Below are 26294 nucleotides of genomic sequence, written 5' to 3'. Positions count from 1 at the left end.
CTTAAAGACCTCCAAAGAAGGAGACTCCACCATACTCCTTGGCAGCAAATTCCACTGTCGAACAGCTCTTACTGTCAGGAAGTTCTTCCTAATGTTTAGGTGGAATCTTCTTTCTTGTAGTTTGGATCCATTGCTCCGTGTCCGCTTCTCTGGAGCAGCAGAAAACAACCTTTCTCCCTCCTCTATGTGACATCCTTTTATATATTTGAACATGGCTATCATATCACCCCTTAACCTCCTCTTCTCCAGGCTAAACATGCCCAGCTCCCTTAGCCGTTCCTCATAAGGCATCGTTTCCAGGCCTTTGACCATTTTGGTTGCCCTCCTCTGAGTCCTTTGTAAGTTTTTCATCGGTCAGAGAAAATAACAGAGGCCAACCAGAGAATACTGAGAAGCAAAGCAGCTAGTAAGCCCGATCTTTATTGAACTGTTGCAACAGGGTGCTCCCTCACACGCAAGAAAGGAGGAGGACCCCGAACCAAGGTGTGCCTGCCCTTATATAGATATTTTAAATTTCCTGCCCTGGAGCTCAAGACCATCCCTCCATACATCATACATACATCACAGAAAAGGTGGTCTACAACAGAAATTTGAGTGCTGTTGTTTTGCCTTATCTGATTGCCTTTCCTGGTAGTCTGGCCATTCGTTTGAGATGGTGATTTCTTAATTCCTGAGACAATGGGAAGGTTCCCTCACCCCCTCCCTCCTTGCAGAGAAACACTTGGTCAGCTTGTGAGTCAAAAGGGTTTCAGGACTGTTTTCCTGTGCTGCTTGAGACATGTGGTTTATATATTTATGTATGTGTTTGGTTGTAACATTTATGAACATTTATTATATATATGAGACCTTCAATTTTTAATTTCAAACTGCATTAAGGATTACAAAGAAGACTTGGATAGCATCGCTAGTTTGTTTAAAAACCAATGCGTTGCTCTGTGTTTTGCAACTTTTATTTCTAACTACCTTAAGACTGTTTCCAGTAAAGCTTTGACACACATTATTGAGGCGGAGAGCAAATTCATTTCTATTCTGCTCCGCACAAGTCCAGATCAGGGAACTCACTCACAGCAACTCTAACAGAGGGGGCGGAAGCTGCGGCCTTGTGTGTGTGTCTATGTGGGGGTGTCTGTCTGTCCCCCCCCCAACGGTCCCCCTGTGTTTGACAATCAGCCCCCTTGACAGAGGACTCCCCATCAAACCGCGCCCTTTTTCGCACGCGTCACGCGCATGCGCCCCGCAGCCAGCCCCTCCCTGGGCAGGGCGGGGACGGGGCGTGGCCTCTGCCTGTCATGGCGTCCGAAGGCCGCTTGGGCCAGAAGCAGCCGTCTCGATCGCGGCGGCGGCGGCGGCGGCGGTGCTCATGCTGCCGCCGCCTGTAGCGGAAACGCCTCGCTGACCGAGGGAGGGGAGCTGTCCGCCGAGGGCAATGGAGGGCCTGGCGGAGCTTCCGCCCCCGCCAGCTCTGCTTCCTCCCGCCCCCCTGGGCGCGCTCGAGCGGGGCGGCGACGGCGCCCCTGAGGCGAGTCGCGTCTCCCCTCAGGAAGAGGCGGGAATCGCCTCAGAGCCTGACGAGGCGGCGGCGGCGGCATCTGAGGAGACGCGGGAGGAGGAGGAGAAGCAGCGAGGGGCGGGAAGCTCTTCGACGGTCCTCTCAGAGGCGGCCGCGTCCCTCGCTTCCCGCCTGGAAGAGCCGCGGCCGGTGGCCGCCCGAGATGCGACGACGCCCGAAAGCCCCTCCCAGGCTGAGGCGACCGCGGCTCCGTCCCCAGGCAGCGGCAGCAGCGGGGTCTCGGGGCCCGGCTCGCTGAGCCCGGCGGGCGGCGAGGAGTCGGCGAGCCTGGCCGACTCGCTCGGCTCCTTCTCCAACCTGCCGTCCTGCGATGGGGCCAGCATCTCCGACCTCAACGGCGCCGGCGAGGACGACGACGACTCCGAGGAGGAGGCGGCGGCGGCGCCCAGGAGAGCCCCTGTCGCCGGCGGAGAAGACGACGACGACGAGGATGGAGTCAGCCCTAGCAAGGGGGCTGCGGCAGGAACTGCCTCCGTCGCCGCCGCCGCCGCCGCCGCCGCCTCTTCGTCGTCCTCCTCCGCCTCGCCATCGCCGCTCCTGCTCCTCCCGCCGGGCGCCAAGGAGCGCTTCCCGGGTCAGTCGGTCTACCACATCAAGTGGGTGCGCTGGAAGGAGGAGAACACGCCCATTATCACCCAGAACGAGAACGGGCCCTGCCCGCTCCTGGCCATCATGAACGTACTGCTCCTGGCCTGGAAGGTGCGTGGCGGGGCTGGGGGAGAAGGACCAGGCCAGCTGCACGCCTCGCTGGCCTCCCGAGGGACAGGCAGCTTCCTAGATAACTGGCCAGGAGGGCTGTCGTCTTTCCTTATCCTTGCAGGGAAGGGCCCGCTGGCAGGGGCAGAGCACCTGCATTTTGCATTCAATAAGATCGTGGGTGCAATCCCAGGTACCTCCAGGTAGGGCTGGGAAGCACTTTCGCAGTGGCATCCTGGAGAACAAATGGTATAGAGGATGAGTGTGATCCCTCTTGTAAGGCTGCTTCCTCTGTTACATGTGTGGATGTCTTCCCTTGTCTGCCATGCCCAGGAACTGATCACCCTAGGTGCAGAGGTGCAATTGCACCCAACATTATTTGGGGGGTGCGGGTTGCACATGCGTGACATCACTTTGGCATGGTCCTTTGAGATTGTCAGCAATCAAAGAGACGGGCTAGTGCGAATGCCTCCTTAACATTCAACGGGCAGGGCACCCTGCCCACAGATACTGAGTGGGTGTGCCTAGGTGAATTTCTCTCTGGGTATGGGCAGAATGCAGGTGAGATAGCCACTCCAGGAGGCTGATGCTGTGAGGTTGGAGGCACAACCTGGGTCCTACCCTGCGATGCAGCTCCTGGAATGACACTGCCTCATTGCCAGAATTGAAGTAAGGTGCAACTTACTTCACTCTTGCTAGTCGTTTCTGTACATAGCAGGGGTCTTTCCCTTTGCCTCAGGCCGCAAGCCTGGCAGGGTGCCTCTCCTTTGGAAGTTTTCTACAGCTCTGCAGTTCGTCTTGGGAAGGTAGAGAGTCCCAGGTTCAGTCTCATACTAAATAGGATCTAGTTTGCACATGGTTAACCAAGCTATGGTTTACTGAGCCTGCACAAGTGTGCTGTCAGAAAGGAGCTCAGACCCACTTTGCTTCTCCCTGGTTCTCTTAGTTCAGTGCAGTGTGCTGCTAAGCCAAGGTTTGGCTTGTCATGTCATCTAAACCCAGGCTCACAGTTAAGCTCTCCTCTTCAAAGTTGTATCAACAAAACTTCATCCTGAGTCTGGGTTTGGACAGTGTGTTAAGCCAAACATTAGTTTAGGTGTGACATGCACCTCACTGACCTGAAGACTGGGAGGGGGAGCAAGGCAGCTGTGATCTCCTCCATGGGAGCCCACACATTCATCCTAAGCCCATAGCATTACATGTGAATGCATTCTATACCATCTAGCCCAGGAGTCTGCAACCTTTAAGACAAAAAGAGCCACTTGGACCCGTTTCTGAAGAAAAAAAACCCTGGGAGCCGCAAAACCATTGCGGCATTTAAAGCATGCGCGCCGCTGCCCTCCGATCTGACAGCGGGTGGGAAGGTGACGTCGGGACGGTGCGTGACTAACGCACGCACTGCCCCCATGCGACGTCACAGCCAGTACAGCGCCCGCCACAGTGGGGAGTGTCGGGGCGCACAATGCGCCTCCTCCCCTCGCTAGTATCCGCCCGGAGCCGCGGCAAAGGTGTAAAAGAGCCACATGCGGCTCCGGAGCCGCGGGTTGCAGACCCCTGATCTAGCCCAATATTGTTTGCTGTGACTGGTAGCTACCCTCCAGCCCAGGCATAGTCAAACTCCGACCCTCCAGATGTTTGGGACTACAATTCCCATCATCTCCGACCACTGGTCCTGTTAGCTAGGGATGATGGGAATTGTAGTCCCAAACTTCTGGAGGGCCGGAGTTTGCCTATGCCTGCTCCAGCCTCTCAGACATGGGAGAAAGTTTATTCTCACCATCCGACCCTTTTTAACCTGTGGTGTAGGAAGCTGAAAGTGGGACCTTTTGTTTGCAAAGCTGTATTTGCTGTTGAGGTGAGGTTTCCCCCCATACAGTATGTTGAAAAGAACCAGTGCTATTTTTCTAGAAAAAGAGGTGCTGGAACTCACCATGAACACCTCCCTTCTTCTCTAATAATAGCAGTGGCGCCCACCTGAGAGATGCCTGAGTTCCTGAGGTGCCGGAACTGAGTTTCTGTGAGTCCTGACTGACAAAAGCCATACAAAGAACATATGAAGCAAGTAGCCTTAGGCACAGTCAGACCTGTCGTCCATCTATAGTCCTGGGCAATTTCATCTGACAGAGATCTATAAACTATGCCCCTGTAGCTAAAAGCAGAAGAGCATGTATGTATGTGTTCTGCCACATAATTGTAGCCAACCAGCCCCTCACATGATGACTCCAAATGATGCTGCCACTTGGAGGAGCTAATAGCAGGTAGTGGTCCAACAGGCTGACTCCGTCTAAGGCAAGCAATGAGAGAGCCAGCGTGGTGTAGTGGTTAAGAGCGGTGGACTTGTATTTTTTAAAAATAATATTTATCACTTTTCCAACAATTTAAACACAAAAAAAGACAATACAATACAATACAAAGACACTACATCACACTAACACATTAAACTAACAAAACAAAAACCGTTTAAAACACAACAAACAATTTCGATATCTTATCTTTCATTCACTTGTTTCAACGACCTCCTCACACCTCCCTTTTTGTATTCCACTTCTGTTAATTGTTTCAGCAATTCCTTTCCATCTTCCTCTGTTTTCTATCCTATAATTATCTTGACACATTCTAACCTTATTTTTTCCTTTAATACTCTATTAATCTATTTATACTTAGTTCCTTATAACATTTCTACTAAAGCCATATAACTTCATTCCAACATTTTTCTAACATTCATTAATTTTACAGTATTTCTGTAAATAGTCTTTAAACTTTTTCCAATCTTCTTCCACCGACTCTTCTCCCTGGTCTCGGATTCTGCCAGTCATTTCCGCCAGTTCCATATAGTCCATCAACTTCATCTGCCATTCTTCCCGGGTGGGTAAATCTTGTGTCTTCCAATACTTCGCAATAAGTATTCTTGCTGCTGTTGTTGCATACATAAAAAAAGTTCTATCCTTCTTTGGCACCATTTGGCCGACCATGCCCAGGAGAAAGGCCTCTGGTTTCTTCAGGAAAGTATATTTAAATATCTTTTTCATTTCGTTATAAATCATCTTCCAGAATGTCTTAACCCTTGGGCATGTCCACCAAAGGTGAAAGAATGTACCTTCAGTCTCATTACATTTCCAACATTTATTGTCGGGCAAATGGTAATTTTTTGCAAGCTTGACTGGCGTCATGTACCACCTATAAATCATTTTCATTAAATTTTCTCTTAAGGCATTACATGCCATAAATTTCATACCTGTGGTCCATAACTGTTCCCAGTCAGCCATATTTATGTTATGTCCAACATCTTGTGCCCATTTAATCATAGCTGATTTCACCATTTCATCCTGAGTGTTCCATTTCAACAGCAAGTTATACATTCTTGACAAATTCTTGATTTTTGGATCTAGCAATTCTGTTTCCAATTTTGATTTTTCTACCTGGAAACCAACTTTTTTGTCCAAATTGTATGCCTCCATTATTTGGTAATAATGGAGCCAATCTCGCACTTTGTTTTCCAATTTTTCAAAGCTCTGTAATTTTATTCTGTCTCCATCTTGTTCCAGAATTTCCCAATATTTCGGCCATTTAGCCTCCATATTGAGTTTTTTCTGTGCCTTCGCTTCCATTGGTGACAACCATCTTGGGGTTTTCTTTTCTAACAAATCCTTATATCTTATCCAAACATTAAACAATGCTTTTCTAACAATATGATTTTTAAATGCTTTATGTGCTTTTACCTTATCATATCACAAATATGCATGCCAGCCAAATGCATTGTTGAAACCTTCTAAATCTAACACGTCAGTGTTTTCAAGAAGCAGCCATTCTCTCAGCCAGCAAAAAGCAGCTGATTCATAATAAAGTTTCAGGTCTGGCAGGGCAAATCCACCTCTTTCTTTGGCATCAGTTAATATCTTAAATTTTATTCGAGGCTTCTTGCCCTGCCAAACAAACCTGGAAATATCTTTCTGCCACTTCTTGAAACAATCCATCTTATCCAAAATTTGCAATCTTTGAAACAAAAACAACATCCTTGGCAACACATTCATCTTTATCACAGCAATTCGGCCTAACAATGATAACTTCAAATTTGTCCATATTTCTAAGTCCTTTTTCACTTCAATCCAACATTTTTCATAATTATCCTTAAATAAATTCACATTTTTGGCAGTCATGTTAACCCCTAAATATTTCACTTTCTTAACCAATGTTAGCCCTGTCTCCTCCTGAAACTTCTCTCTCTCATTCACAGTTAAGTTTTTCTCTAAAACCTTAGTCTTCATCTTGTTCAACTTAAAACCTGCTACCTGTCCGAATTCTTGAATCGGTTCCAATACCCTTTTAGTACTAGATTCTGGCTCCTGTAAAGACAATACTAAGTCATCAGCAAATGCTTTCAGTTTGTACTGTTTAGCCCCCACTAAGAGCGGTGGACTTGTAATCTGGTGAACTGGGTTCGCGTCCCCGCTCCTCCACATGCAGCTGCTGGGTGACCTTGGGCTAGTCACACTTCTTTGAAGTCTCTCAGCCTCACTCACCTCACTGAGTGTTTGTTGTGGGGGAGGAAGGGAAAAGGAGATTGTTAGCCGCTTTGAGACTCCTTAGGGTAGTGATAAAGCAGGATATCAAATCCAAACTCCTCTTCTTTAAGGTCTGTGGAGGCGCGGGGATGGACTTTGGTAATCTTTTATAATGTGGCACCCTGTGCAAGGCCAACATTTGGCACCCCAAATGGATCTTCTCAATTATGGATTTCCTCATTTTTGTGCTCCCTTGGCTTGGTGCTCTGTTGCGGGGAACCACCTGTACATCCTAAATCTGGTGCTGGGAGGTGTGAAATGACACCATTACTGTTTTCTTACCCCTCCTTCTGTTTTAGAAGCCATAACTCAGCTTTTGATTCCATGTTGTGATTACAGAAGGTTCCAGGTTGACCTCCCATTAAAAGAATTTTGTCTGTTTCCTTAATACCCAAGACACTGACAGCCAGTTAGAATACACTAACAGTACAGTGGTGCCCCGCAAGACGAATGCCTCGCAAGACGAAAAACTCGCTAGACCAAAGGGTTTTGCGGTTTTTGAGCTGCTTCGCAAGACGAAAACGTCTTGCAAGTTTGTTTCCTTTTTCTTAACACCGTTAATACAGTTGCGACTTGACTTCGAGGAGCAACTCATAGAACGCGGTGTGGTAGCCTTTTTTGAGGTTTTTGGCGATTTTTGAAGCTTTTCCAAAACTTTCCCGACACCGTGCTTCGCAAGACGAAAAATTCGCTAGACGAAAAAACTCGCGGAACGAATTAATTTCATCTTGCGAAGCACCACTGTATTATTCTTGCTAGGTGGCTGGCTAGGTACAGAAGGAAGCTAACATTTATTTTATATTCTGCTTTTTAGTCCCAAGAGGCTTGACAAGTATCTTACAAAGTGTTCTCAAAATAATCTAGTATGACTATTTTGGGTGCAAGAGAGAAGCTAGTTTTGAGAAGGGCTGTGATTGCCTTTAGCCAAAGATGCTGAAAGGAGTGGTAAACTGGGGGCAAATGATGAGCTAAGCTTTTTCATGTTATCTCCAATTTGATCAACTACTATTAGATTAACTTGGGTTGGTCTGAAAAGGGTTTATTATCCTGGTGGTAAAAAATCACATGTTTTGCTGGGGATTTGGCAGTAGAATTGCAGCAGGGAGAAAATTCATTTTTGTGCTGTTACAAGCCTCACACAAACAGTTTCTTTGCATCTACACTTTCTCATTAAGTAAAACATGAACTATTGAACATTGGCTTCCTGTTGGGATATTGTTTTCAAGATTAATGCATTTGTTACCTGCCGAGTTAGGGGGGTAGTGTTGCACAAAACGTTGCAGGTGTAGTATAGTAGGAAAACACATACTAAAGCCATGGAACCTACTGACTTTTAGTCCCCTGGCTAGTGTGCCCTTTCAGCTCTGTATATCTATTTGCAAGGTGCTGGAAACCCAAATCAATCTTGTTTCTCAGACAGCACTGTTCAGAACACAGAGAGCCGTTGCCAAACAACATTGTTACAAACAATGTGATACAAAATGTGATATGTTCCATCTTGGAAACCAAGTTATTTGCCAAACAAATCTCATTCTGGAAATGCGTGCAGCATCTTACAGAAATGGAAATAATTATGGTCTCCATATACAGTAAAGGAGTGTGTACATATGGCATCCTTTTATGTTCAACATTAACTTCTCCATTTTGAAAGTTTCCATGGAAGAGAGAATTACTTTGTCAACTAATGCATCTTCTTTAACCTTACTGCTGCCTGAAACATTCCATTTGCAATCTGTGTCCTCGCTATTCTTCTCAGTGTTGTTAATGTGGCTTTGAACAGTAGTTCAAACATACATTAACAGCTCTGAGAAGCATAGCAGTTCAGCAGCTCAGATAATTTCATCTGTAGCCCAGCATTCAGAATCTTAAGTGATGCTGGGATTTGTTTCCACCAAGAGACCCAATGAAATTCAAGTCTTCCTGAAAGACAGTCGTATGCATATGTTGCCGTAATTTCACTTCCACAGTGACCTAGCCACACACTCTATTCCAGTCTGGTAAGGCTCTTTGGGTCTCGATTGTGTACCAGGTGTTGATGCAGACTTTATATAAATTGTTGAAAGTTGCACATCATAATGATTTCGGTAGCTTCTGCATTTGGAGACATTTATGTTTCTTTGCAATCACAACAAAAAACAGGTATGCAGTGCTAATGCTGCTGACCACTTGCAGTATGCTTATATAGTTCTATATAAAGGAGTAACCTCTGTCGACTGAAACATAAACACCAAGGGACTTATTTTGGAGCCTAAACTTGTGAGGTGCTTCAATATCAAGGACAACTAAATACTAATACTGCTTTTCTGAAGTATATAGAACTCTTAAGTTGTGGTAGTAAAAACAATCCATGGAAAGAGAAATCATCAAAAGAATAATAATATCTTCTGCAGCTTTTCCTAGATGTAGGGATTTGGAAGCAGCAGAGAAATGTGTCTCTCTCACTTGGGGAGTTGACCTTTGTACTTCTTGGTGATTTTTAATATGGTTTCCAATAGTTGATAGGCAGGCTTATTTCTACATGTAACAAAAATATCTGTGGCTCTTGTACATCTACAGTGCAAATTTGGATATTTAACTCTTACAAACTTTTATTGTCTTTTAAGTACTGTGGAAAAACAATTGAGCTTAAATTCTCTTCTCTCACAGGTGAAACTGCCACCAATGATGGAAATCATAACTGCTGAGCAGTTGATGGAATACTTAGGTTAGTACTAATAACACTGTATGTGTAATTTGTATTGAGAAAAATGGTTAATTCCTAAGCAAGGATTGTTTAGAATCTGACAGGATAGCCTGCTTGGCAGTAGTTGAACGTTTAAATTAGCCTTGAGCCTGTTGTTAACTTTAAAATATCATGGGTGTAGTCAGCTTGTGGGTTGGAGAAGCCTGGCCATGCTAGAGTGAGATGATCCTTGGACACTGAAGGACTCCTCTAGAAGCTATACATAGCTTCTAATTATTGGGGCCCTAACTAGCTCTTGTCTACCTAGCAGTTCGAAAGCACGTCAAAGTGCAAGTAGATAAATAGGTACTGCTCCAGCGGGAAGGTAAACGGCGTTTCCGTGCACTGCTCTGGTTCTCCAGAAGCGGCTTAGTCATGCTGGCCACATGACCTAGAAGCTGTACGCCGGCTCCCTCGGCCAATAAAGTGAGATGAGCACCACAACCCCAGAGTCAGTCATGACTGGACCTAATGGTCAGGGGTTCCTTTACCTTATACTAACTAGCTCACCTTTGCCTACTAAGGACTATTATTTCTCTCTCCTCCCACTGGCCCTTCACTTTGGATCTTGGCACATGGTTGGGAAACAAGGGCCTGGGGATTTGTACCCTACCCTTCTCACTGATTTGGTTAGTTTGGGTGATGTAAGACTGCAAATGTTATTTCTGTTCTTGCATTTTGTCTCTTTAAATTTGAAAAGGAAAATATCCCTGACACTTGCTACAATTGGCATGATTTCTATGGGAAATCAGATTTTTCTTTAGTTAAAATGGAACTGAGTAGGCTAAGAAGCAGCATTCACAGTCCAGCAGTCCTGAAATGTATTGGTTCATTCTGCAGAGGGAGTTCAGCGGCTCCACTTTAATTTCATAGAATGGATTTGCAGGGGCCATGACTCATTCTGCCCTTAAATACTTCAGAATACTATAGACTTGTTTGGTTTTCTCTCCAGGGAATAATTTAACAGCTAAAAATTGAGGGTTGCTACTCAGTAGTATAGGATGCACTGATTGATATATACTGTAGGAACATTATAGCAAGGGTCAGGGAACCTTTTCTGCTCCCTTTAATGGGATGGGAGTGGGAATTCCTTTTGGGCTGCATGCTAGCCATGGGCTAGTCCAGGGCCAAAAGAAAGTGGGGCCACCCATTCTCTCCTGGCTTATGTGGTGAATGTGGAGGAAAAGAAGTGGAAGGAAGAAGTGAGCTGCCAGAAAAGGGGAAGATCAGTCACTTCTTTCAAGTAGCTCACTGTATTTCTGTACTGGAGGAGGAAGAGAGGTGTCTTCTTTGCTGCCCTGCAAGGCAGCACAGTGGGCTTTGGGGGGGTCTGAGGAGGAGAGACTAAAAGCGGGAGGGGAATGCACCATGGGCCAGATGTTTTGGCAGCTCTCCACACTTGTTACAGAAGAAGTAATCTATTGGTTGCTCTTTAGGTAGTATTTGTTTTTGTGGTTGCTAATTGGTGATAAAAGGTTGATACGCTGGAAGCAAAATCTTGAATGCACAATTTAAAATATTTTATGTTACTAAAGAATATAACAGTTTGAAGTGTTAAAATAGATGTTAAAGCTGATATAAACAAGAAGAAGCCACTCAAAGTTGAGTGGGGAATGTAAAGCTCAGGCAAGCATGATTCAGGGAGAATGACTCTCTTGCCAAAGCTTAATCCAGGCTTCACCAACCTGGTGCAGTCCCAAACATCTGGAGGGCAACTCTCATCAACTGCAGCCAGCAGAGCCATGTTGAGGTTGGGTGGGGCTGATGGGAGTTATAGTGCAAAACATCTAGAGGGCTCCAGGCTAATGAAGGTTAGCTTAAATCTTAATGTTTTCCCCATTTCATTTCTCTCTCTCTGTTTGAGTTAATCATAGAGCCATAGAACTGTAGAGTTGGAAGGTACACTGACGATCATCTAGTCCAATCCCCCCAAACCCCCCCCCAAAGCAGGAATATCACCTAGAGCAGGCACCACCAACCTTCGGCCCTCCAGATGTTTTGGACTACAATTCCCATCATCCCTGACCACAGGCCCTGTTAGCTAGGGATCATGGGAGTTGTAGGCCAAAACATCTGGAGGACCGAAGGTTGGGGATGCCTGAATTAGAGCATCCATGACAGATGGCCACCCAAGCTTTGCTTAAAAAGTCTCCACTGAACAAGAGTCTGCCACCTTCTGAGGGAGTCCATTCCACTGTCAAAACAGCTCTACTTGTCAGAAAGGTATTCCTGATGTTTAACTTGAATCTCTTTTCTTGTAACTTGAAGCCATTGGTTCTGGCAGCCTTTAAGATATTTGAAGGTGGCATATTCACTCCTTTCAGTCTCCTCTTACCCAGCTCCCTGCAGCAGTCCTCAGAAGCTTTGGTTTCCAGACCCTTTATCGTATTGGCCACCCTCCTCTGCACACATTCCAGCTTGTCAATATCCTTCTTAAATTGTGTTGCCCAGAACTGGACACAGTACTCCAGGTGTGATATGATCAAGGCAGAAATAATCACTTTTGCACACCTTTGGAGGACAAGTATTGGACACTCTTCTTGTATCTAACCACACCATTTAATAATAAAAGTCCCAACATTCCAGTTACCAGAATGAATCAAAAGTTGAAATTGGCAGGTCAAAGTACAGGTTTTTAGAAAAACTAATTTTATTGCAACAGATTATTCAGCATATAAATACACTCCTTGATTTGTCTCATAAATTCCAGCTTTGTCTTTCAGGTCATACCTGAAAGGAAGCTGACTCATGCTAGTAAGCAGCAGCTTTCTAATTTTGGGTATTTGCTTGCATCTTTACAGCCTCTCACAACTAATCTCCTCTAATTGATAGTTTTTTTTTCCTGTGAAAGAACCAATAAAGCTTTAACAAGATTAGATTGCTTTTGATTATAAAGTTCCAGCTTTCAAATTAGAATCTTTTGTTTTCTTATAGGGGACTATATCCTTGATTCAAAACCAAAAGAAATATCTGAAATTCAGCGCTTAAACTATGAGCAGGTAATAAATAACAAGCTCTTCTTAAGAGTAAGTGGCATTTTCTAGTAGTGAATTAAACCACTTAATCTCTCTCCCCCTCCCCATTCATATTGTAAAGTTAAAGCATCTGTTTAATCATATTAAAAGCAAGAGTAAATCAATGGAAGACAGACTGCTACATTAAAGAAAGAATTATGCATTACATATAGCAACATGAGCTACACTCTTTATCTTGTTTGTGAGATGAAATTCTTTAGTGAATTAACCTACAGTTCTTCTTTCTGCTAAAGTCTAGTTAACAAATGATAGGATGGCTTAATTTTTCTCTGTAATAAGTTTGTTTTCCATTACTTTCATAGAGTTTTTAAGTAATAAAAAACTTGAAGAGAGTAAATTACCAATAAGAAATTTGCAGTGAGTTGCGAATTTCCTGATTCTCCTGAAAAACCTGAAGCAGTTAATTTTTTAATGATGGGCATTTGCTAACCCTTGGTAGATTTCAATATGAATCAGTAAAATGTGTTAAATGTTATTTATTTGTTAAAAGCTTGTGGATATTATTGCTCTCAGAAACTATGGTTATAAGATTTGGACACTTTATGTCCTTTGGCAATGTTTTAACATATTGGTAAATGAGGTTATAATCTGATTATTGGTCAAGTCTCATCCTACTGTAAATGATAATTTTTTATACTTTCTACTGTCTTCATACAGCATTAAGAACTCAACAGCTTCAGATTTTTTCTGTAATCTGTTTTTAAAATACTGTTATTAATACTGGTATTGTGTGTTGACTGATGCAAACAGTTAAGTTTTCCTTTTTTTTGGCAGAATATGAGTGATGCAATGGCAATCTTGCATAAGCTTCAGACAGGTCTTGATGTGAATGTGAGGTTCACTGGTGTACGAGTGTTTGAGTACACACCTGAATGCATAGTGTTTGACCTTCTTGATATTCCATTATACCATGGATGGCTAGTAGATCCCCAGGTAAGCAAGGAGAGGGGATGTGTTAATCCTATGGGTGTGGTTTATGGAATTTGTCCCCAGCTCAGAGGATGGCCTGTAAAACAAGTTCATATAAGAACTTAAGTGAACATTTAAAAGCTACAACGGATAAACACAAAGATAAATATAGTAACTAAATTTTTTACAGATCCTAAACACCACTAAAAGTGCCTCAGTACAGCTGCCTTCTTGTAACTAAGAAATAGCATGGAAGGTCCAAAATGTGGCTTTGAGGAATTGCAGAGTGTGGGTGCCACCACAGCAAAAACCTTTCCAGTAGTCACCCAGCTCCCTTCCTAAAAAAGAATCATGCAAAGAATGATACTGGTGGATGGGCAGTTGCATATTGTTTTAGTCATCATTGTGTACTGGAAAATACAACGTTACATCATTCCACCTGTGTGTGCCATCACAGTAGTGTGTTTTTAACTATTGGTAGCATTAACTTGTCTTTCTCATAATAGACACAAAATATCAGTCAAGCTTGGTGTACCTTTTCTTTCCCCCACAGACTGCTGACATTGTGAAAGCAGTTGGTAACTGCAGCTACAATCAGCTGGTGGAGAAAATAATTTGTTGTAAGCAGTCAGACAACACCAAGCTAGTTGATGAAGGTGGGTGAATTGCTTAGGAATGTTAGAAAAACACTATTTGATCATATGAAATGTCCAACTAATCCAACATCCTTTTTTCAAACATGGACCAGTCAGAAGCATTAAGACAATGCTGTCATTCTTCAGCAACTGGTAGCTGACATGAATAGAATCCATAAGAACTTAAGGACCCTGCTGGGGCAGACTAAAGGCCCGTCCAACCAAGCATCCTGTTTCCCATAGTAACTAACTGAATGTCTCTGGGAGGCCCACAAGCAGAGCATGAAGGCAATGGCCCCACCCGGTTGTTTAGCAGCTTTCACAGTTATAAAGCCATCTTGATCACATGCATGAATGAGGCGTATTGGGGGGAAATCTCTGATTTTAAGCATAGACCTATTGAGTAGAATTCAACTAAGTCCTGCTCAGAGTAGACCCACTGAGATTAATGAACAATGAATGTCCAGTAACTTAAATGGGTGTGCTCTGAGTCGGACTAGCATTGAATAGTCTGTGACTGCAATCCAGTGGCCACTTAACCTAGAAGCAAGCCTGTAACTCTGTTTCACAATCAACATCTTCATCTCATTTGAGTCTAGCAGGCTTTGTAGTAATTGAATTCCTTTTTATCAGCAAACCATCCTTAACTCAGCTGTTTTACACTGAAATTGTCTTGTCCTCCATGCGGTTCTAAGCTGACACTCTCCAATTTTCAGATAAATGTCATGCTTAGCTGGGTACTACAGTACAGCAGGTTTAGGCCCAAAATATCTGAAATATGCCTCCTTAATACCCAAGAGTCTGTACTGAAGATAAACAGGGGGGTTCCTCTTGGTATTTCCACTACCCTTCATAATTTTTGGGTGTGTGTGTGGCCTGGGAGAGGGTCTTTTCTGTGGCAGTTTATAAGAGGTGTCTCTGGCATTGTATAGTTTTAGCCATATGCTGAAGAAGCACCTTTTTACACAGGCCTTTAACTCTGTGTGTGTGTGGGGGGGGGATCTACCCTATTTTCTTGACTGTAATTGTTTTAAACTGATTTTAATGTATTTTTAAATTTCAGTAACCCACCTTTCTTCGCAGGTTCCATAGCAGAACAGTTCCTAAACAACACAGCCACTCAGTTGACCTACCATGGGTTATGTGAGTTGACTTCCACTGTTCAAGAAGGAGAACTATGTGTGTTCTTTAGAAACAACCACTTTAGCACCATGACCAAACATAAGGTATATATATGGCTGTGAACAGTTTCTGTATTTTATCTGAGCTTGTTAACTAATGAAGCTCATGAGTTTGTGGCCTGCTCCTAGTTGATGTCCATTTGCCCCTAAAGTGTCATGTGGCTGCTTTGCCCGAGAACAGGGATAAGGAACCTGTGGCCTTCAATATGTTAACTACTAGTCCCATTGTCCCATGTCACTGACTATGCTGGCATCCCCGATCTTTTCCTATTGAGGAATGTGTGTTGGCTTCTAAATGTGTTTCCTTTGGCATATTTTCAAACTCCACATACATGTATGCTCAAGTAGTTCAGTTTTAATTCTTCTCTCTAGGGTTGTAGCTGTGACTTGATGATCAGCCTTCTTTTACTAGAATCCTGTGTATCAAAATGTACAGCCAATGAATTAAGTTGATATCCACATCTGCACACTGTTATGCCATTAGATAGTGCCATGTCTCCTTGAATCTCTGCTGAGTACATTCAGAGACTATAGTGTGGGGAACCTACAGCCCTCCAGTTATTACACTATACAACTCCCATCATCCCTGGCCATTGGCCATGCTGATGGGAGTTGGAATCCAACAACTTATGGCAAGCTGCGCTTCTGGAGGAAGTATAATAATGCATGAAATAGTCACAGAAGTGAAATTTTAGCTGATAGCTATAAACTGATGATTGACTATGGAAAGTTGCATAACTGTGCAGCAAGGTTGCAGACTCCACAAGTATGGCTCCTAAAGCTAAAAATACTCAGGAGATGGTCACTAACTTTATCCCAAACAATGGACATGGTATTAGCAGGAATCAGCGCTCCCAACCCCATCCAAATTAGTTTCCAACAACACATGTGTAAAAGAATTTCCTTTTCGTTTAGGGCCAGCTTTATCTCCTGGTGACAGATCAGGGTTTCCTTACAGAAGACAAAGTTGTTTGGGAAAGCTTACACAATGTAGATGGGGATGGAAACTTCTGTGATTCTGAATTCCATCTACGACCTCCATCTGATCCAGAAACAGTATACAGAGGACAGCAAGATCAGATAGACCAGGTAGATTTGCTTTGCCTTTTCAGTACTTGGGATGGATGCAATTTCCCCACTAGCGCTGTATGTAAATCGTGCCTTGTGTCAGCCTCCTTTTCCCTCTTGATTCTCTGAAAGCAGAATAAACTAGGCAGAACTCAATGTCTGCTTCAATTATGTAGTCATGTAGCATAACATTACGTTTCTTAAGAACCTCAGTAGAGTCATGCTGAATCAGACAGAAAGCCCTTCCTTTTCCAGTATCCTGTTCCCCACAACAGTGAACCCGATGCCCCCGGGAAGCCCATGAAGAGGGCAACAGCCCTCTGCACTGCTGTCTTCCAACATTTGGTGATACCCAGAAGCACGCAGTAACATTTAGCCATTGAGAGCCCTATCCATGACTTTGTCTAATGCCCTTTTAAAGACATCTATAAGGACACTGGATTATTTGAAATATCATTCTCCGTCCTTGAGATCTTGAGGGCAGGCAGGAAGTATCTGAGGGATGCCTTTTGTCCATGATATCTGGAAGCATGAGTTGAGGATGGACAAAAAGCCTGCTAAATTCTGTACACTAAAAGCTGCTGAGTGATCCAGCAGTTACAACTTGTAACCAAGTCAGGGCTGCATGGTGCCCAGCAATTTTTTACCCAGTTCATTTCATGCAGCTGCTGAAAGTGATATTTCTTTTGTTTATGGAGGAAAGCTGAAAATTTGGATGGTGGATACAATCTCACTGGTTGATTGTATTGTGCCAACTAAAGCAGTGTTCACCATGGATTTACATAATAGGATTATCTGATGGCATTATCCTTGCAACAAGAGCAGCAAAGCCAAGACATTAATTGGGAGCAGATACCAGAAGGAATCAGTGACCTTGAACTTGCCAAGAAACTTCAGGAAGAGGAGGACAGACGGGCTTCTCAGTACTATCAGGAGCAGGAGCAAGCTGCCGCTGCCACCGCTGCTGCTCAGGTTCAGGTATGGAAGTTTGGCTCCTGGTGGCCCTTGTAGTCCTGTCTTCTGCATGCTTGCATGGAAGCTTTTTCTGTTGAGTTGGTTGGGGCTGTAGCTCAGCGACAGAGCTGGGAAAGTAGTGCTGGGAAAGACTTCTGTTTGAAACCCCGGAGAGCCCCTGCCAGTTGTTGTAGACAATACTGAGTTCACTGGACCAGTGATCTGACTTTAACTGTTAACAGTTCTGGAAGTGTAATGCTGAAAGGCGAGGTATAAATTTATCCAAAGAATTCTGTAGCTGGACAGCTGATGTGAGGTATGGCGCCATCTGGGGCAGAAGTCCTTAGAACATACATTAGGGTCTGCTTTGAGAGGCCTTCCTGAGGACTTCAGGGACCAGGCCTGCCTGCCATTGTTTGGCATAAAAGTGAGTTGCTAGAGCCTGTATCCCCAAGGCCCATTTGCAATTTTCTCCAGCAAATGCACACATCGCAAATCAGTGGACACTCAGTGGTTCTTTTCTCCCTTGGGAGTAAATGGGGCCCAATGGAATGTGCCGCGGTAGCGGCGGCAGCAGCAGCAGCAGGCTCTGTTGTGCCTTCCCATTGCAGTGGCGAGCTCCACTGGAGACCATCGCAGTGGTGGGAGGGCCCAACAGAGAGTGCATTGCAGCCACAGCAAGCCCTGTTGGGCACGACAGGCCTCCTCCCACGGTGTGACATTGCACGTTCCGGGCTTCCACAATGTTGGGGGGAGCCTGGCATGCCTGCATAGGCCTGAAGCGGTGACCCTGGTAAAATGATCAGCCATGTTGGCTGCTGGCAATGAGTAGTTTTCAATAAAAATAAATAAATCCTTAATTACATCAAAAATAATTGACAATATGTAAAAATCAGTTGGTAGCTGTAGGTTTCACACCCTGAAAAACATACTGAACAAATGCGGAACACACAGTGCAAAATCTGTAAATAATGCGAGGGAAATTTTTATTTTTTAGATTTCACTTATGGATGAAATTGTTTCTTAGAGGCTGAGGATTGGTCTGTCTTCTGCATGTTATACACCAATATATTCCTAATTTAGCCTGCTATCTGACACTGATCACATATCTATTGAGGTAACCTAATGTAAACTAATGCTTCCCCTCCCTTTTCATCTATTGGCATATTTTCTTTCAATGACATGGACCTTAACATGGGGTGTTTGGTACCATCTTGGGGGATTAAGGTACTATTTTTTATAGTTAGTGTCAAGCACTGGACTCCTAAAACCCCGGGAACCAGCCCTTGTTGGTTTAGCAGGTGCCAAGCAACCACAGTTGAAAAACCAACTCTGCAAGGTAGTGCAGCTGCCACCATGACACTGGTCCAACTAGGCTGGACCAGGAAACTCCCATAACATTACCAGATATCACATGACATACACTGGGACAAGAGCAAAAAACCAGACTGTCTGTCCTTGTACCTCTGGTCCACAAAAATTGTTCAGTAGCTATGAAAACTGGATTCAGTAATAAGGCTTCCAAAAAAGCTAAATCAGGGTTGAAATGGTAGATTTATTAAGTACCGGTAACTAAAAATAATAGCATAAAATCAAACCTGCATATTCTGAAAATACAATTAGAAAATACAGTTAAGAGTACATTTGGGAATTACAAAACAGAACAAAAACAGCAAAGCTCACTTGTCCAGCTGCATACAAACTGCTATTTGTAGCCATTTATCCCACAGAAACTCAGCAAATAGCTCACAGGTGTGGCAATGGTGCTGCGAACAAAGATGTGAGGCAACAGACAAAAGAGTAAAGGCAACTTCATGAAATGGATCTAGATAATCTGCTTCATGAAGGCCTGCCTGAAGCTGACAAGCCACCTTTCCTAGGAATGGAACACAAAGTTGTTAGGCTATCTTTCTTTGTCTTTATGGTGGCACAAGAATCACTTTCTTTGCAACAAGTTCACACGGAGTGAATTCTGAAGTGAGTGGTGGGCCTCCATCTTCCAGAAAAGGAAATGTGAAAATTCCTAATGGGGTGGGGAGTAGTTGGGGACAGTATACTACACTCCCTTGTCCCCCCTCCAATGATGAACTTGGCTGGCTGGTCACCATTTGATGTTCAGCAGTGCTTGGCCCAGTGTGGACAGTATCTCTTAGTTGGCCTTAATGAGTGTTTCTAAGCATAAATGATGCCTGGCTGATCTGTTCTGAGCCTTTCTTTGCCTGAGCAGTGGATGAAAATACTTCAAATAAATAAGCTGCCTTTCCCCCTCCCCTTTCCTATTGATAGCAAGTGCAAGGAGCTGCGTCTCCATCAACTGGAAGACAATCTGGGAGTAGTGAGCGGAAAAGAAAAGAACCTCGGGAGAAAGAAAAAGAGCGAGAGAAAGAGAAGAACAGCTGTGCCATTCTATAACAGGAGGGGGACTCTACCTGGACCCAAGCACATATCCTTGAAACACAAACAAGGAATTCTAAGGACTCCAAGCTCCACATGCCGCCTGTGCCTGATAGCCCCACAGAGGATGGTGCCCCCAAGACCATTGAAGTCATGCACACTCTCTTTCAGAGGGATTTGAATGAGGCTGCCTCTGCCTTCAATGCATTGTGAGAAAATAACCACCTTTGTGGAGGGGGAGTCCACACTGCCACAGGTTTTGACCTGTTGGAACATAACTAACTCAAAATATTTGTTAGTAAATCTGCTTGTCTCTGTGATGAAAGGAGTTAAGTGGTTCTCATATTGGGCTTCTGCCAGAGGTCTGTACATCAGTTGCCACAAGAGGACCATTTATGGTGTGAAAGCAATCTTTCAGGCTTCTGGGCATCTCGCAGCCTGTAGCTCACCTGTTTTATTGGCTTTTGGGTAGGTGTCCCCTGAGCTGTCTTCAACCTAGGTGAGACCTGGGTCTGAAAAGTATTGGTTAAGATTACTCAGAAATGGCAAGAGAAATGGAGGCTTGTACCATATTTGAGTCAAGCTCACCATTGAACTTGGCCCTTTTCTGTTCAATACAGATGAGTGAGACCAGAGCTGTTCTATTATTTATTGATCTCCTCCATGCAGGAGTAGGTGACTGGAAGGAAAAGCTGATGTGCTGTAATCTGTGGAATTAAAATTGCTTGATACTTGCCTCGCCCCCCCTCACCCAAAGTACCTTGGATGAGTAATATGAGGATGTGTGTGATTATATGCCTTATCAAGTGTACTGTAGGTAGATAATCTGTATCATGTCCATGCAGCTCTAAAGCACACTTCCACAGAGTATGAAAATTGTTCCACTATGCTCTGGGGCTGTGGTCCTAACTGCATATGTGAACGAATCTCCTGGATTTTGGTGGGACTTACAAGGCAGTTATGGAGGGAAGGAGCATTGAATATTTGGAAAAGATACTTGGCTGTAAACACTTAAAGTAGAACTTTGGGGAATCACATTTTGTAGAGGACAGCATACAAATGAACATCCTACTTCTCATAGTACTGATAGTATTGAATGTTACTGTCAGAGGGAGGAAATTCCAGGCCATCCTCACCAGGAAGGCATTGGCCTTCATCCTTTTGATAACTTTATATGTCAGTCCGTAGAGGCTACTTGCTACAATCACAAAGCCTGGATAATTGCATCTATAGACAGACCTCATCCCTGCCTAACATTCAGTGTGGCAATCTTTCTACTGAGGTGGTTGGTAACAAGGTGCCATTGAAATGGGGGGGTTGGATGCTTTCCCCCCTGAAGTTCCTTTAGGAGCAGAGAGTCCAGTCTAATAATTAGATACCCTGTTTCTAACTTCCATTTTGCAGCAGCACCAAAATACCTTAAGTCTCAGATGAGAGGGAGGCCGTCCCCTGAAGTTAGTTCTAGCCAAAGTCATTTCCATGAGAGATGCCTACTGCTTGACAGGGTGCGTGTATTTGTCCCCTTTAAATTAAGTCTAAAATATTGGCCTTCAACCATTGGTCTGAAAGGTAAACATTTCTGGCAAATTTGCGAACAAACAGAATGGCTTTATTCAGAACTGAATTTACCCTTGTATTGCATAACATTTTAAAGAGTATCTCTTCTTGTACTACTTCAGAGTATCTTATTTCACATATGCACATTACCCTAACCCTCTGTTAGACAATAGTGCCATCTTACATGATGGATGAGATTTTAACACATACGTTAGCACAAAGCTGTATCAAGGCTTTTCTTTTTGCAGAAACAATGCGAAGGTGTTTACATTAAGTGTACGTTTGTTCCATTTCCAGTCTGTTTTTACACTGGCAATTGCAATAGTCAGTCATAGTGAAAGAAATGCCTGATGCTCCTATTCATTGTTCCCTCTTCATTTACAGTAGGGTATGACTCTCTTGCTTTTATCTGAATATCAAGGAAGTTAGATTTCTATGATGTGGCTGGTGTTGTGGAGTCAGAAAGCTCCAGCAGATGGAGGGCCTTCTGTGTGCAATGAGCTATGACTTCCTCCCATTAGGCAAGAGGTAGTTTCTAGGAGGGCTAGCTCTGAGGTCATGCCTGGCCTTATGTTGACAATCTCATTCTTTGGTGCAGCATGCAGAACCTTTTCAAGATGCGGATTTGCCCTAACAGCATGATCTTACCATTTAGGTTTTTGGCAGACTTGTGTGGTTGGTGGTGGTGTTCGGAGAGCCTCATAGTAGCCTCTTAGAAGCTGCGGAGAGGAAAGATGGAGTATCTATGTCTTCTAGCCATAACAACCCAATTTTTAGCCCCAGGTCTATTTGCTTGCATTTGTGAGTAGCTGGTGGGGGCATAGTAATAGGGGCCCCGCTGTGTTGTTGGTGCTCAAGGCTGCATACCTCTCCATAAGGTTGCTGCCATTGATGGGGTTCCTGATCATTCCTGCAGAGACTTAGCCTAGGCTTTTAACTTGAAAGCAAAATCAAGTTTAACACAAAAACACATGCTTGTCATGTATTTCCCTTCTGCTGCCTCTTAAAAACAAAACATCACATCACTTCCAGAAGACTTGATTATGTAGAGAGTGAAGGGTGTGGAAAGACTTAAGGCCCTTAATGAACACAGGCTTTTGCCTTATCAAAGCTTAATAATGTAGAGCAGGAGTGTAGGGTCTTTTCTTTTTTGCTGCGGCTATGTAATTGATGTTATAAATGCAGAGATTCATCAATGTCACCACTTAAAGCACTGCCAAATACTTTTATAATTTTGTAAAAGGCACTTATGTGTAAGATGTTGCTTTTGAAAAAAATCATGACAGTTGTCCTAAATGGCATCCTTTAACAATTAGAATGTCTTAGTTCTCTTTCACTGCAGCTGTTTCTTTTTGTTTTTGGCTTATGGCTGTAGAACGGGAGTGAATGTTGTGCAACCATTGTGGCTGGGGCCAATCGTATGGATTTTTCTCTTTATTACTGGCTGGGAAATAGCACACAAGTTCACCTCTGCCTGCAATGGCAGTATTCAGAAACACAAGCTCCCACTCCGTGGGGTAGAACCACTGAAAGCTGGTTTCCCATATGGCTTGCTCAGTTAGTGTGTTGCGGGGGGCGGTATCTGTCTTACTCCGTAAATACACGTTATGTGCAACCTTCAGGCAGCAAATACAGCAGCACTTCCTGGCTTCTGTCCATCTTTAGATTCCAACCCACATATCTCAGCCACAGGCTGGCTTCTAGTTGATCAGATACTTTGCATGGATTTACACTGTGATCAGCAGCTAGCTGTTTTCTGTTGGATCTTGTCAACCTACTTTGATGTATTGAGCTGACAACTGTTGGCATTCTCACTGTTTTCTTTCTAATTTTTAAATATATATATTTATAATTTTTAATAGTCTTAAAAGTGACTTCCTCATGTAATAAAAATTGATTCAACTGCTGAAATGACTCATGGAGTATTTAAGCAAAGAACAAAACCCATAGGGGGACAGTCTGGTTTGCCCTTGCTGAACTTGTACTGTAGCATCCTGCTAATTGTGTGTTTTATTGCTTCAGCCTACATCCTCCTCAATGGAACTATTAAAAACCAAAGAGAACCTACACAAACAAGGTCAGAGACACCTGTGGAACAATGTCAATCCTATGATCTAAAAGGTAGCTCTAAGGGGTGGGTGCTGTAGCTTCAAAAGCAATCCAGCTTCCCTTACAGGCAATTTGCAGCCATAAACAAGACCTTGCCCACCATGCAATCCAGCTCTAGTTTTAGGTAGCTGCCAGCAGGTGCAGGATATTATTATTTATACCCTGCCCATCTGGCTGGATTTCCCCAGCCACTCTACAAGGCTTCCAGCAAAAAAAGGGGGGAAATTCAAACATCAAAAAGTTCACAATACAGGGCTGCCTTCAAGATTAATTTCCCAATTATAGCCACATGTGTTACAGAGCAGAGGGTAGATCTTTAGCTGAAAATCTACATCTACAGCATGTAGAAACATTCCTTGAAATCAGTTTCCCTTGCTGGCCCAAAGTCTGGCAAGAGCCTTAATATTTTTCTGAAAAGGCAAAGCTGTAATTTGCAGGGTGCTGAATGCTGTGTTCATATTCAGTTATCAGTAGGCTTTCCTTGATACACATTCCACTGAAAGGAGAGAGACATGCCAAAAGACAGAAAACCGAAGTTGGCATAGATACCAGCCAAAATTATTAGAGAAGGGATGAGCAAGCTATGCCTCTTTACTAATCCCTGGCCACTAGCTGTGATTCCTGTGGATGAGAGACTCCAACAACTGAAGAGCCACTGTGTTTTCCATCACTAGATGGTGTGTGGTGGTGTTGTTGTTTCTAAAAAAAACTAGTGGGATGCGGGTGGTGCTATGCTCTAAACCACTGAGCCTCTTTGATTTGCCGATTGGAAGGTTGGCAGTTTGAATCCCTGCGATGAAGTGAGCTCCCATTGCAGTGTCCCAGCTCCTGCCAACCTAGCAGTTCAAAAGCACCCCAGTACAAGCAAGATAAATAGGTACTGCTGCATCGGGAAGGTAAACTTGTGTTTCCGTGCACTCTGGCTTCCATCATGGTGTTCCGTTGCACCAGAAGCGGTTTAGTCCTGCTGGTCACATGACCTGGAAAGCTGTCTCTGGACAAACGCCAGCTCCCTCGGCCTGAAGGCGAAATGAGTGCCACACCCCATAGCCGCCCTTGACTGGACTTAACTGTCCAGGGGTCCTTTACCTTTACCAAAACTCTTGTTGAGAAAAAGTAAATAAGGCTCATAACAGGTTTATAAAATTATGGATGAGGTACAGAAAGCAGTAGGGATGTGTGCGTATACATATATATTCTGTTGAAACTGGGATCACTTAGCAGGAAATTTCACCTTCCTTAATGCCCCAATATTACACCACCAACCTGGTGCTCTCCTTTCAGACTACAATTCCCATCAGAATGTAGGAGATGGTGTCTATAATTATGGGGAAGGCTGCTTTATGGTGTTTGCTGCCACAAGATGTGTGTGGTAATGTCTGTCATCTTAGAAGGGTTTAAAAATGGATCCAAACCAATTCATATTTTATCAAATAGTTACATTCCGCCTTTCATGTTGAAACAACAAAGGTTCAGGGGCAAAGGCAATGTTTCAGCTACTGGAAAGGGCCACTGCCTTCCTGTGAGCTTGCCACTATGGGAAAGCTGCTGGAGTTGATGTTTTAAATATGTAAGCACTTCAACCCCTATCTTACTTGCCTTAAGTTTGATAGCCCCTTTATTGTGCAACTGAAGATATGGCTAACACAGTGTTTGCTGGTTTTTGTACAGGGCAGAGGCCACAGCTAAACATGCCAAATGTGAGGTTTTTTAAAAGTTAGTACACACTTGGTTCATGGAACAATTTTTAAGAATAAATGGACACAAACCTGACATGCCTCTGATGTGGGCTTATGTCTATATCACAGGACACTTTTTTTGCAGCTGTCTAAGAGGTCTACCCAAGTGGCATTTAGGAATGAAAATGGCCAATTGTATAGAACATTTGTCCCCCCCCCCCCCCCGGATGTTACATAGGTATTTTACACTGTTTACAAGCAGCATACTGGTATGCAAGAACTTGGGCCTGAATGAAAACGGGTGGATTGCTTTTTCCGTGGCATAATTAGGCCCTAAACATTTGCAAGTAGGAGCTCTTTAAAAACCATCTCCTTCCACACAAAGTGGCCCACCTACATCATTTCCTATATAAAATCCAGATGGCTGCAGAAGAAGTGGAACACAAGACAGGTTCTGGTTTTTACAATAGCGCCTACAGGTGTCCACCTGACTAGTTTTAAACACACAAACAGCAAGAACCCAGCACTTTAAAGGAATGTGAGGTGGTGTAATTAAATTGCTGTTTGTATTGACTCTGTTAGCACTATTTTGCTGTTGCTTAAGTTGTTTTATTGTTGCTAGCCTGCTTGAATGTCATCCAATGGAAACACGTGATATATATTTTTTAATTTCTGGAAAAATGGCAATCAGGGTAAGGCTGTACATGCCACGGTATCAAAGAAGTACAGACAAATGAGAGAAAAGGATACTGATTAGATAGTTCACATTCCAGTTTTCATTTAACTTTAAGCTCAAGTTTCTAGTGTTCATGGTTAAGATTTGTTCAAAAGTTTGAACAAGGCCTTTGCTGTTATACTATATAACTTAAATTTGATGCTGTTTCTATTTTTATGCTTTGATTGTACTTTTTTAAAATTCTAAGCTGCCCAAAGAGCTCTTGTTATGGGCAGTATATAAAATGTTAAAATTAAATAAATGCCTGAACACTCTAGACCAGAAGTTAGCAATGGTGCTTTGTTGCGTTCCTTGTTCCCTTCCTCCAGAATCATTGCACATTTAAGCAAGAGTAAAAACAAATGTAAAATTGGACAAAAGTGCCAATATGCGTAATTTACACAGGGTAGAGAATCCAGCTTTCCTTGACAATGGACATTGCAGCACTGAATACTGAAAAATGTAGACTATGGGTACTTTTCTGTATATCACCCAAGTCAATCTTTCA

General features: G+C 43.6%; 1 protein-coding gene across 3 annotated transcripts; it reads left to right on the top strand.

Annotated features, from left to right (window-relative positions):
* Positions 1-1251: 1251 nt before the first annotated feature.
* MINDY2 (MINDY lysine 48 deubiquitinase 2) lies at positions 1252-23194 on the top strand. 3 transcript variants are annotated; one of them, XR_014002105.1, is made up of 10 exons: positions 1252-2269; positions 9475-9532; positions 12485-12576; positions 13360-13518; positions 14048-14150; positions 15213-15355; positions 16226-16399; positions 17168-17356; positions 18330-18449; positions 19619-19717. XR_014002105.1 is itself a non-coding variant. In XM_081170603.1 (9 exons), exons 1-9 carry the CDS (start codon positions 1427-1429, stop codon positions 19742-19744), a joined length of 1887 nt encoding a protein of 628 aa, XP_081026729.1. In that variant the 5' UTR covers positions 1255-1426; the 3' UTR covers positions 19745-23194. The 3 variants fall into 3 exon arrangements, 2 of the variants coding, with proteins under 2 accessions (XP_081026729.1, XP_081026730.1); XM_081170603.1 differs by lacking the exon at positions 18330-18449 and having other exon boundaries at positions 1255-2269; positions 19619-23194; XM_081170604.1 differs by lacking the exon at positions 18330-18449 and having other exon boundaries at positions 1256-2269; positions 12485-12549; positions 19619-23194.
* Positions 23195-26294: the final 3100 nt, after the last annotated feature.

This window comes from Podarcis bocagei (genome assembly GCF_964188305.1).
Source record: "Podarcis bocagei genome assembly, chromosome: 14".
Classification (NCBI taxonomy): domain Eukaryota; kingdom Metazoa; phylum Chordata; class Lepidosauria; order Squamata; family Lacertidae; genus Podarcis; species Podarcis bocagei.
The sequence above is the reverse complement of the archived record's forward strand: the minus strand, read 5'-3'. Positions and strand labels throughout refer to the sequence as shown.